Here is a 13,232-nt window from a genome sequence, read left to right on the forward strand (position 1 = left end):
AATGAGAGAACAAGGGGTGATGGGTTCAAACTGGAACACAGGAGGTTCCACTTAAATATGATAAGAAACTCCTTCTCAGTGAGGGTGACAGAGCACTGGAACAGGCTGCCCAGGGAGGTTGTGGAGTCTCCTACTCTGAAGACATTCAAAACCCGCCTGGACGTCTTCCAATGTAACCTCATCTAGGTGTTCCTGCTCCAGCAGGGGGATTGGACTAGATGATATTTCGAGGTCCCTTCCAATCCCTAACATTCTGTGATTCTGTGATATCTCTCATTCTCATAATTTACTTTTCAAAGTTGCAAAGTGATAAGAGTACTCTCAGGACATTTGGGGGCCTGGCCAAAATGTGGTAAGAAATTGGCTTAGTGGTAGCAGGAGTAAGGAGCTCTGAGACAGTAAGAGGGTGTGTTATATACCCTATGGAGTTGACGAATCAATTTTTCAGTTAGCTTCTAAGCATTCTTGTTAGAAGGTAGTTCCATATCTTCAGTCTTCTCCTACTTAAACATCTTATTTTAGTTTTTCTCTACAGTTTATTCTTAACCATTCTAAATGTATTCCCTCCATGCCCAATATGATCCTGTAAATAATTTTCTCTCTGTTGTTTATCCATTTTTCCAAATTTCCGTTTGCAGTCCATGGTCATAGTCTATCTCAATCTCACTGTACTCAACAATGACCCCTCATACAGTGGATTCTGAATCCTCCTTTCCACCCCATTGCAACTGATGCAGCATGAAATAATAGTTTGTTAAACATGAATTATCAGATGGGGAAATGTACAGATACAGTAATAACTGTTCTTTACACATATTAAATCTTTCTGACAAGGAAATTATGCAATGTGTTCTGCAATATCGGTCCACGACCTCTGAACAGTAGGAGAAAAAAGAAAAAGCCTCTATGGTGGCATATTTAGCAATTATTTTCATTTTCTGTAGGTCAAGAGTACAAATAATTAATCTTTATTAAAATAAATATAATTCTCAAATGCTTGTAATAGGAGAAAAGGAAAGGTTTTTAAAGGATAAATAGCTGTAACATCCATTTCTGATACAAAGTAAGCAGGACTTAATGAAGTATATATGTGCAAACAAGAGAAAGTTAAAAGAAAAGTACTGAGAGGAAGAAAGCTATGAGCTCCAGTAAGCAGTAAGAAAATTAAGGTTCCTGGAGGCTGGGTAAAACACAACAATAAGAAGAAGATTGGAAAACAGGAAGAAAATAGAAACCAGTATAACCTATTACAAGGAAGAAAATTATGATATGAATGGGAAAGTGGAAGTGAGAGTAGGATGTAACATGGATAAAGAAAAGGAAGAAAAGATTCCTAAAGAAGTAAATCATAAGAGAGCACAAATGTTGTTTTTTTCCAGGACTCACGTTTCTATGCAAGGATTCAAAACTTAGTCTTGAACCACAAAGTATTAAATAATGTAATATGTCTTGCTTAATAAATAAAAGCTGTCTTCCAATAACAGACCCTTGATTCAGATTCTAAAGACCCTTGGTATATGACCAAGACTCAGATTCTAAGACCCTTGGTATATGACCAAGACCCAGATTCTAAGACCCTTGGTATATGATTTTATTTATGATCTGCAATTCAGTGTTCAGGGCTCAAAACCTATCATTACTTTTAGAAAGTTATGTTAGCATGCCAGACATGTTTGACCAGGTGGTTTATTGGTAAATCCAAAATTACATGAAATAACAGGATGTAGAATGTAGCTTATGGCCACTTTTGTTCATCAGTTTGAATTATAAAAAATTACCAATTGTTTGACTGTATGTTACTCAAGAGAAATGTTGAGTTCATGAGAAAAAATATTTATTTGGCAAAGGTTCATCATATCAAAAGTTAAACTCAGCTGATCACAGAGACAATTCCTCGCTTAAATATCTTCTAAAATCTTAAAAAAAAAAAAAAAGACACTTCAACCCTCGTCTATAATAGATAGAGTAAGACAAATGTTAAAGAGCCGTATGTTCTCAGCAAAGTTTCTGCATTTAAACTGTTCACCTTAGAAAGTCTGATGTCCATTATTTAAATTTCATGCTTATTGATGCAGTCATGTCTAAAGTATTTGTCCCTCCGAGGAGTCTGAAATCCCTTAATGCAAATTCTAGTATATGCATTCTTCATGCTTCAGGAGCCTCTATTCAAATTTAACTTTAGCAGAACTTTTAGTCTATCTGTCATGCATCTCTCTCATATCTTCGTCAACATATTTTAGAATATCTTCTCATGAATTCTGTGTATGTGAAATAAATAGTATGGTTCATGTTTCACGGGGTGGGTATTTTAAGAAGAAGGAATACATGATTCTTCCAGGCTACACATGAAGACAGAGAAAACAAATATATCTAATCTTGGTCAGTCTGAACTGTCCAACCATCAAAACTGTCTACCCATACAGCTGAGAGTGTAGCTGGCTCTCACTGCAGGATGAAGTCAGAATAGATCTGGATGGTACAGGTTGATCAAAGAAATACGAAGTACTCCTATATCCTATAACACAGATTTGTTTTATACCCCAGGTTAATATTTTTACACTGACCCATTCCAACTGTGCATGATTCAAGCTAGCTCTTTTGCCTGAACAGGTATATTTTTTGCCACTTAGAATTTATTTTCTTATTGTTCATCATGTTAAACAGCAACCAGACTGACTTGTAGTTCATGTCTCTTACTGTAATTAGGTCCTGGACCACATAGTTGTGCATGTAGACTTTTTTTTTTTCTTTTTGAGGAGTCCTTAAATTATATTTCCAGTAAAAGGAGATAAAAAAAGTTGGAAGTCTGAATTGTTGATGATCTGTATGGTCGAGTTTAAAACATGTAAGGTAAAACTCTAATTGTGTTACTATATCCACGTAAAAGAATCACCTCTGCAACACATAAAAACAGGCATATTTATTTTTGCACAGTGACATTTTCAGGATTCAAATTTCTTATAAACAAGTTGTGTCAAACAAAGCCAGGTTACAAGTTTAACATTGTGCTCTATCTCTTCATTTGCATTCTATACACACATGTCCAAGGTATAAGGGAATCATGGTAAAAGCATAACATTCAGTAAACTGCTCTGCAAATATTGCAAAACTTAAGACAGCTTAATTTAATATATTTACAACCATATTTGTACATTTTCATAATGTATTTATTCTCTCACATTCCAAACCATTGTACACTTATTTTGCTCTGTAGTTCCTTACCATACTAATTATACCCAAGATACTTCTTAAATACTAGTTTTGTTTTCAACTAAAATTTCAAAACTTCTGACTGGACTAGTTTGACATGAAAGTCATATAATACATCTGCAAACAGTTGCACTGTTGTATGACAGCACTGGGAAGTTCATATTTATGACACTGTTAATCACATCATTTCTACTTCAACTATGTCTAACTTGCAGGGAAGACTCAGCCCTCAGTTTCCAGCCTCTTACACAGAGCAAGCAGCCATCATCTGATACAAACTCTTTTGGTATGCAAGGTGATGGCAGAAGCTCTTTAGTTAAAGAATAAATCATCCATTAGCATAAACCTGCTGACACTGTATGTTGATTTGACCATTCTAGAAAAAAAGATTTTGGTTTGGTTTGGCGTGTGGTGTTTTTTGTTTGTTTGTTTGTTTTGTTTTGTTTTTCCGTTTAATGAATATCTCCATTCTATGTATAACAGTTACTTCTCTGCCATTTTAGTTATTGCTTTTCCTCTGTCTAATTCTAATTTTGCAATTAATTATGATTTATGACAATATAAATTAGTGAACATACATCGACATTAAAAAGGACATTATTTGGGGGGTCTTTTTGGTTAGTTTTTTTTATGGTTGCTTTTTAGGAGGAAGAAGGGAAAGACAGCAGTCAAGCAAGTAAAGATGTTGGCTTCATCTTCTTTATAATTTAACACCTCTAATTCAGTTCCCCAACGTCAGCTGAACATAAACGAAGATATCTTATTTTCCTGCCATATCAAATGTTTTTAAAAGACTATGTGTTCTTTTGCATGTCATTTGGCAGTTCAAAATTATCCACTCTCTGAAGACCATAGCATTGCTTGATTTCAGAGCAGGGAAATGGTATTTGTTCAGTATGTAGCTGAGTCTTGCAGTTATGTTCTAAATGGAATTTCTGTCATAGTTATCTGAAATAAATGTTTGTGTGACCAGTTCCTTGTAGGCATTTATCAGATTTTATAGATTCATATCACCCAAGTTAAATATTTATCTTCAGAAATGTAGGTGTCCACAGTGTGAATGTCTGCATCAAACTAGTCATTTTAGGCACCTTTCACAGTCAATGGAGACAAACACACTTTTAAAGTGTGATTTATTTCACCTTTAGAATGATATGAATTGTGTTCTAGAAATACTGATTTTGCTACTCTAGCTATTCATAAAAGAAAAATCTTAGGATGTATAATTCTTATGTGGACATTTACACAGTACATATCTATATTTAAGAACACTCTTAATGAAATAAAAAACTGGATATTCACTTAGTTTGCTATTGCAAGTCTTCTTTATCTTTTTTGCTTTCATATGGGACAAATGATCATTTAAAATCCATTGATATTCTGGAAAGTATACAGATGTAGAAACAAGAAAAAAAATCTAAACCAAACCAAATCAATCAAACAAAAACATACACAAAAACGCCAAACAAACAACAAAACCAACAAACCTAAAACTCAATATACTCTCTTTCCACACTATGCCTACATATGAGATTTTCCACTATGTGACCAAATAGACCATCCAAACCTTTGCAGAATCGCACTCAGAAACATTTTACCATTAAACAGAAAAACAAACCAAAGAACTCTACATTAGGCAATAGTAACTGCTGAGTAAGGGTAACTTACCTATTACTTTCTTACAGAATAGATTTCTGACTGAAGTGATGCACAAAAGCTAATTTTCATGATAAAGAGAATATCTCCAAGTTAGCATTCCCCATACTTATCATGCCAGTATTGAAGGGTATTAGTTGACTGTGCTTTCATAGCTATGTTCATTACATGCATCAGTCACTGGATCATCAATGTTAATATTTTCACACTAAAGCAACTGAAGTAAGACATATTTAAATTCAGCCTTTCTTATCACCCAAGTGGGTTGGAAGTTGCCACCTTCAATCTAGTGACATTGGATGCATATATAAAAAAACATATATATATATATTTATGTATATACATATATATATGAGGGATCATGGATTCTAATTGCCTACACATAAGCCTACATTGGATTCTAATTGCCTACAACTTAATATCATCTGGGATACATTAGAGTTTGCCATTTGAACTTCTGTTGCCACTCCAAAACTGCATCCGTGTCACACCTGCCAGCCTGGTGTTGAGGTCTTAGATAATCTGGGGCATCTCAGATTATATTTAACACTTATGTGGGGGTAACTAAACTGAAAGTTCATATACTTAATTTAAATATCTCCATTTTGGAACAATATTTCTTCCTGGAGGCCTTCAAAGGCAGCCCTCTCCAGTGACTTTTTTGGGGGATAGGCATTTGAAATAGTTCACTATGAATATCAGACTTTACACACAATTTAGCCATCCATGGGAAGAAGACTGAATATGATCGTGGTTCACAGACCTAATTCGGAAGAGTACTAGAATTCTGCAAGAACATATTTTTAAATTTTATTTATTATTTATTTTATTTATTTATTAAGCATCATGTCATCATGGAAAATCTGGGAAAATATGGGGTGATGGAAGTCTAAGTTACCTATACCTCATCATTAATTGCTTTTGAAACCCTTAGATCAGGGGTGTCAAACTCATTTTTGTCATGGGCCACATCAACCTCACAGTTGCCTTCAAAGGGCTGAGTGTAATTTTAGGACTGTATAAATGCAGGAGTAGTTACATTTATACAACCCTAAAATTACATTCGGCCCTTTGAAGGCAACTGTGAGGCTGATGTAGCCCCTGGCGAAAATGAGTTTGAACCCCTCCCTTAGAGGGTGATGGATTTGGACTCCCCATAGATCTGCAAGGGGAAGCTGTGGATAGCCAGTGACTACAGGCTGTATTGATCCCTGTAATTGCATTTCTTACCTTTGCTAGTAATTTTCCTCATGGTTTAATTTCCAACACCTGCAGTCCTGCACATGAAAATCAAAGTTTTTCTGATTTAAGGATTTTGAGCAGTCTCTTTGCCCCTAAGTGTACCTGATCCCCATGTGCTATGAAGCAGAAATATAATGAGGGAATTTGCAATGAAACGTAAGTTTATGCCAATTTGAGCAGCTTTACACTGGATTTAGAATAAGGCCAGAGAAAAATTATTCTGTTGAATATTTTATACATTCTCATTTAAGTTAGGACAGATATATTGCAAGGATAATCTATTTTTAAACATAAATACTTCTGAAGTTACTTTCACATAATGAGATTCTTTTCTGAGCTGGCAGTGAACTTGTATTAACTAGTATATGTACATTCGCTTGGAACAGTAGATGCAAAAATGTCTGAGAGCTTGATAATCTCCAAATTTTAACTATGTAACTAGTTACTGAATTCTAAGATACATCTGAACTACTGTTTTTCATTACTGACATTTTAAGTTTTACTTTGGCATAAATAACAATTTTTCTTCTTTTATTGTGAATGTACAATTCAAGTCCCTGTTTTACAAGAAAGGATATAAGAAATGACTGCTTTCAAATAGCATTTCAATTTATGAGCCAGTAGATTGGTTGTAAATTTTTTTCCCTAAAATCAAATTGCTTCTGTTGGGAATAAAATATAGTACCTTTGGGGAATGTCTTCTTGCAAGTAACAAACATATTTTCCCTATTTATTTTTTTTTTTTTTAACATTTCTGAGCTACTGTTTTTCTACTTATTATCCTTCACATAATATTTTCTATTCTGATAGTTTGATAAACATTATACTGATTACACTGGATGCTATATTTGGTAGAAAAGCTAACTTTGAAATAAACTCCTACCAAAGCTGAAAACATGCTCTGTGAGCAATCTGGGATTCTCATTTCTGATTTGTGCATACGATATAGAAGCTTCAAATGTGAGCTGTAAATATTGCATTTTATATTTTATTTATTCAACTGGAGATGTGCTTTGGATTAGAAAAAAATTGGAGACATTGAGACACATTCACAAACCTGAACATCTACAAGAGATCTGGATGCCAGCACTGGGATCATAAATATGTATGGCTAAAGACAGTTTTGTGAAGCTGGAGTGGTATATGAAGCGCTCCATCAAAAATGTTCACATTCTTAGAAAGTTTACATTTCTTTTTTTCAGTGTGCATATCTTCAAAAGACTGAAGATATATCCAAAACGTTTACTTCAGAAAAGAAGAATAACCCTTTCCTTTTTATGTCATGCACATCCACTCTGTATATAATGGGATAAGGAGCTGTTTACCAGTATGGTGTACTATTATACTTGCTGCTTCCATCAGAAACAATTTTGTGGGGAAAATGTCCCTAATGGTAGAAAACCTCTTTTATGTCAACAGAAACTGGAGGTGGGAGGGAAGAAAAGTGAGAAAGTGGTATTGTACAAAGAGCCAATGCAAAGCGGGACTGTGAGAACACGAAAGTCAAGTGTATGTATGGGAGATGTCAATGGCAACAAAGTGCACCATTCTATATCCAGAATTTGAAATAGGTAAATAGTTTTATACTTGGCTTTGTACCATCAAATTCCATACATGCACATAGTCAAATGTCTACATTTCCCACAAAATTACAAAATTAATAACGTAATTTATTATAGCTATTTGATTACAGTTACAATAACTTTGTTTTTTCTTTTAAGCTTTTGCGGAAATGTCTTTTCTATTTATTCCTAATAAAATAACTAATGCAAAGTCATACATTATGGATACATTTTGTTATTCCCAGTTCATCATGAGAACAGTAATAAGGAAAGAGTGTGAATTCTGTTGTGGGAAACCTGTTTTTCATTCATAACCACAATTCAGAGTGTTTCCACTGTTTAGTCACAGACATAAGGTCTCAGCCATTAAAACCTGCATAACTTTAAAATTATGTGTGAATTATTTTTATTAGTCATTGAAAAGTGTTTACATTATTGACAAATGTATTCAAGACAATTTACTTGTGTCATCTAAACATACAAAAAAAATCTGAATAATGTATAGTGCTTTCTAGATACATTATAACATGATCAACTTTTTAAATAATGGCAAATTGATGGCAGTTCTCTGCAGAATAGAATGACACTAAAGGAAGTCATCCTTGGTCTATGCCAAAATGCTACCCTTACGACAATCAATGTTAGCTTAACAGAGTAACGTTAGGAGACAGGGAACTCCCTGAAAGAAGCCTTAAATTGCTTCAATAATTTGAGAAGTTTCATGTAACTGAAAGTCTGTTCTATGTGCAACAGGATTTTTTAAAATTTACTTTTGCTTTTAAACAATATTGGTATTTTGATTGCAAGGGACACATATACAAATATATGTCGAACAAATATCATCGAAGTAAAAGTAACAATAGTCTTAGCTTCAGATCTTTTTGTCACCTCATATGTAACTTTGATTTCAGTGCACAACTTTTGAATAAAATTGGACCAAAAAATGTCAGTAACAAAGAGGTCTATCAATAATGACTATTAAATTTGTCTTTGTAGATCTTTACTAATACTGGTTATATTTCTAGCATCCCTCACTGTCAATAATAAAAACTGTAAATGTAAAAGAAACTTAAAGGAAAGTTCCAAAACTTCAAGGTCATCAACAGTTCCATAAACAATAGTGGATCAAAATATTAGTCTTTCTTTTGCAAAGTGGATTTTTTAACACTACTATGTTGGTAGAAAAAATGGCACCCTTAGAGTCATACGAAAATATTTACCTATTTTGCTTGTTTAGTTTATGTATTGAGTTCAACTTCTACTATATCATGTTTATAAAGCCTCTAACGTTCTCCAGAAAACTATATTATTGGAGTTTAACTATCTAGCGTTTTGAAAGGAATTATATCAGGAAGACCAATTCATTTGAAAAACAGAGACATATGTTATTTTTCTTGATTTTGTTTTCTTAAATAACCAATCAAAATTCTGCAAAAATGTAATTTCTTCTATGATTTCTTTAATAATTGTACTAATAAACACTAACAGAACTGCCACAGCCATAAGACTGATTAGTTTATTCCCTCTTGTGGGGAACCCACTTGTTTTATCTTTTAGATATTATTTCTATTAGCAATTAGGAGACTTTTGTCTTTTGTGCTGCCTTTTTTTTGTGTGTGTGTGAGCAGCAAATGTTTCATTTTCATTAGAGAAATAATAAATAAAAAGAAAAACAAAACAAAAATTCTACATCACAACTGGCTGACATTGATCTGTAATGTCCCAGTGTATTTGAAAAGAGTTGGGGAGGGAAACTTGCATTCATCCAAGCTTTTGAATATAAATCCTTAGGCAAAAGAATGACCACTTTCTGCCAGTATCGTTTTCTTTATCTTCATATAAAAATACATATAGACTCATTCATTTAAAAGCAGCTTTTCTAACAATCATGTGCTTAACCTTGCTCCTATCTCAAAACCAGTAGCAGCAATAAGAAAATTAATAAAATATCTAATAAACAATAAAAACAAACAAAACAGGACTTTCTGACACATGGAACAAAGAAATGTGAGGCTTCTCAGTAGTTCCAGAGGACCTTAAATTTAATTACCACAGAGGAGCTTAATTTTAAATTCTTTTACTTATGTTAGATAAATACAGAAGATGTTCATATATAAGAATGGGTAACAGCAGGAAAAAATGGATATGACAGGCCAATGTGAAACAAAGACTTTCTAGTAAAACTGATTGATGTTTTAGAAGAAAATAAAGTTACAATGAATAAAAATTTGGAAATTTAGAGAAAATGCTAAAATTTTAGAACATACTTAGAATATTAAACTACAAAATTTAGAAGCAGCATTTTGAGAAATTTAATTGTTGATTTCACTAAAATTAATACTTCTTGCAGATCTGATTCCACTGTTACTTTCATACTGTGAAACCAAAGGAATTACTGGAGAGAAAAGGTACCATGCTAAATTAACAATGATGAGATAATCTGGTTTATGAAAAGACAGCTGGTTTTCCTGTAAATGTAACACTGTTTAGCACAACTTAGCCTATCGGAAGTTATTTTAACTCATACACATAAAAAGGATCTCAATAGATCACAGAAACCAGGATTAGATACCATTTCAATTTAAATCCATTCCCTTTGAAGTCAGAAGTAAAAGTATTACTTTTTTATATAACAGCAAACACAATGGCAAGAAAAAAAATAATAAAAAAATGATCCTTAAATTCTGTTTAGAAGAATCTCCAGAACCTATTGATGTAGGTGTATAAAAATAAACTGAATGACAAATTTAGCTCTTATTCTGGCTAGATTTTACATAATCTAAATAAAACAAGTTAGTAATTTTATTCTTTCAGCATAAGAGGAGTAGTCTGAATTTTTTCACATGACAATACTGTTTCATTTTGGATAAATAAAGGCAAATTGAAACTGTGTAAAAGGAAACTGAGAATATAAATAAAATTGAGGATAAATTTAAGATAAAAATAATCAAGGCACATAAAAAATCTACCATGGATTGCAACTAACAGAAGTTTTTTGAAGGTCAGTATATAGGTAAAATAATCATAACTACTGTGTATGAATGTAATCAAAAGGAAGTTCTGGGAACAGAATTAAAATTCAATTTCTAAGTTCATTAGGTATCTGTCTAGTAGAACTGAAAGCTACTGTCTATATTTAACTGCAATTATATTATAGAATTTTCTCGTTTTGGTCTCGGAAGCTTATGTTTATGTGAAGTAATATTTGTAGAGAGAAACATCTTTTATTCAAGCAGTTGTAATAGCTGGGCAAAATGGGCATGCTTGTCTGTGGAAGAAAGACTAATTACAACTCAAAAGCCAACTGACTGTGGAAAATTAGTATTGAATATTTTGTGGCTTATTTCTAATTAGGACAGAGAAGCATGTGAAAAGATTTAAACCAGTGAACTGAGGTCCACTTTATACCAGGAAACAAAGATCTCCATGCATGCTGATGTTGTTAGAAGGAAAGACATCTTCAAATCAAATGTCCCAAGTAGGAGGCCGCACGTATTTTTTCATCTCAAGTGTCTTCAAAGGTTTCCACTAGGAAAGTCGTTTTAATTACAACCAGAATTCCTTCCCAAAATTGCTACTCATAGAGGACTGTGAGATTTCTACTTTTGGGCCATGAAAAGTTTCCTAGAGGATCAGCAAGACTTCAAAGAAGAGGCATACTTGGTAATCCTGTTCCCAGAGCCTTTGCCTCCCTGAGCAGTCGAATTTCATAATCCATTAGTGTCCTTAGGATGCTAACTGATTCAGCTGAGCAGATAGAAACCATCAACGTCAAATCTACTGCCAAGGCAAAAGTTCAAAGTATCATTACTGTCAGAGATGATCAGCCCTAAAGCAAAGCACAAATGACACTACTATATTTATCATATGAACTTCAGTAGATCAAATGGTCTAGTTTTCCTTATTCCACTTGCATTTATTCTGAATTTCCTACTTGCAGCTATTCTCAGTCATAAGTAGAAAGTCTAATTAGGTGAAGTTGTGTATGTATGAGCATCAGAAGGGAATAAAACGTAGGACTTTTACCGTTCTTGACATGTCAGAAGAGGCTCTCTAGACTGTTCTGGTCATGATTCATCTGTTACATGATGCAGTGAAGGAACAGTATCAATTTTCCAGCTTTTCATGAGCTTCCAACATGCAGAAGATGCATTATACAATGACATCATAGCCCACATGCTTAAATGGAATACAAGAAAGAGTTAGGAAACTTCTTTTGATTCCCACATTTGCAACAAAGCCCCAGTGCAGCCAAAGGATAGTTTGTGTGTAGTTAGATTAACAGAGTCTTCCCTTTCAGTAGACTTACTTATAAGATGTGTTAACACTGTTAAGGAGGTACAATCTGAAGTTACAAAAAAAGTCATCTTAGAGGTTTTGTTCTTCTTCGTGCTGCAGAGCAACAACTCAGTCATTATGAAAGAAACTTGAACAGCCAGACTTTTCTAGCTCTTCCCTTCAGGAAGAACGAAACTGCCTGATGAAATGAGAAGGCCATAACCTAGTTGAAGACAAGACCTGAACAGAAAAAAAATATATTATTATCTACTTTTTTTTTTTCTTTTAAAAAACACAGTTTAAAAGTGATTAAATGGACTCCATGTTAAAACTCTAAAACTGTTCTTGTATTCCTTCCCACTGCTGTTCCTTGATTATTGAGTTCTCCAGGACACATTCATGAGAACAGTACCTGAACTTACTACTCCACATTCACATATTTGTGCCTACAACAGCTTGACTTTTTTTTCTTGTTCACTGAATGTGAACAGTTTTTATGACTTTATAGGACATAAATACTTAATCCGTCTCACTGCCAAACTTCTTCAAGTTTGTGATCAACAGAGTATTCACTGTGTAAATCCTTATCATGAAGTTGCCATTCTTGTTGTCTGATTAAAAAAAAAAAAAATTCACAATCGGTAAAATCCTAAGCAGTGCTGACATTCATGGCTGTTTGATGACTACAACACAAGCACCAGCTCTTCCAATATTTAGAGAAGCCATCTGCAAAAAAAAAAAAAAAAAAAGGAAGATACAAAATAACTGAACGGGAACAAGCCATGCAAGAGGTTGCCAAAGTGATGTGTCAACATGATTCTAAAATGGTCAAAACCAATGGGAATACAAACTGCTAAAAATAAATACAACCCACAATCTCCTAGTACTGTATTTTTAAAGTTACTTAATCACATCTGACATTTTTCACTTGAAAGTGTAAGAACAGAAAAAAAACAGTGTTTTTAGACCTGTCATCAATTTTGTGAACTCTTGATATGCAAGGAGTATGTAAAATATCTAGACTGTAGCTTAGGTTCATACTTCCACCTTGGTCCCTGAGGCAAGGTCAAGGCACCAATATCAAATTTATATGGTTCCCATATTCCTGAACAACTTCAAGTGTCCTTTAGAATAATTTTGGTAGCTTTAGACACTATTCAAGACAACACAAGTACTATATTGCTGAAACTAGCACAGCAGAGTAAGCTTATACACTGTGTAATAATAGTAACAATAGTACACTGTAATTAATGGTACTATACATATCAAAGCAAAGTTGTTACA

The 13,232-nt window shown here is 33.6% G+C and overlaps 1 protein-coding gene across 1 annotated transcript in view; it reads right to left on the minus strand.

Moving 5' to 3' along the window:
• Positions 1 to 7,918: 7,918 nt before the first annotated feature.
• Positions 7,919 to 13,232, minus strand: part of KLHL1 (kelch like family member 1) — a 213,802-nt gene continuing 208,488 nt past the window's right edge. Inside the window, exon 11 of the mRNA XM_065832465.2 lies at positions 7,919 to 12,674. Coding sequence (XP_065688537.2) covers positions 12,615 to 12,674 — 60 coding nt within the window. The 3' untranslated portion in view covers positions 7,919 to 12,614. The remainder of the gene's footprint in view (positions 12,675 to 13,232) is intronic.

Source organism: Patagioenas fasciata, chromosome 1, assembly GCF_037038585.1.
Source record: "Patagioenas fasciata isolate bPatFas1 chromosome 1, bPatFas1.hap1, whole genome shotgun sequence".
Classification (NCBI taxonomy): Eukaryota; Metazoa; Chordata; class Aves; order Columbiformes; family Columbidae; genus Patagioenas; species Patagioenas fasciata.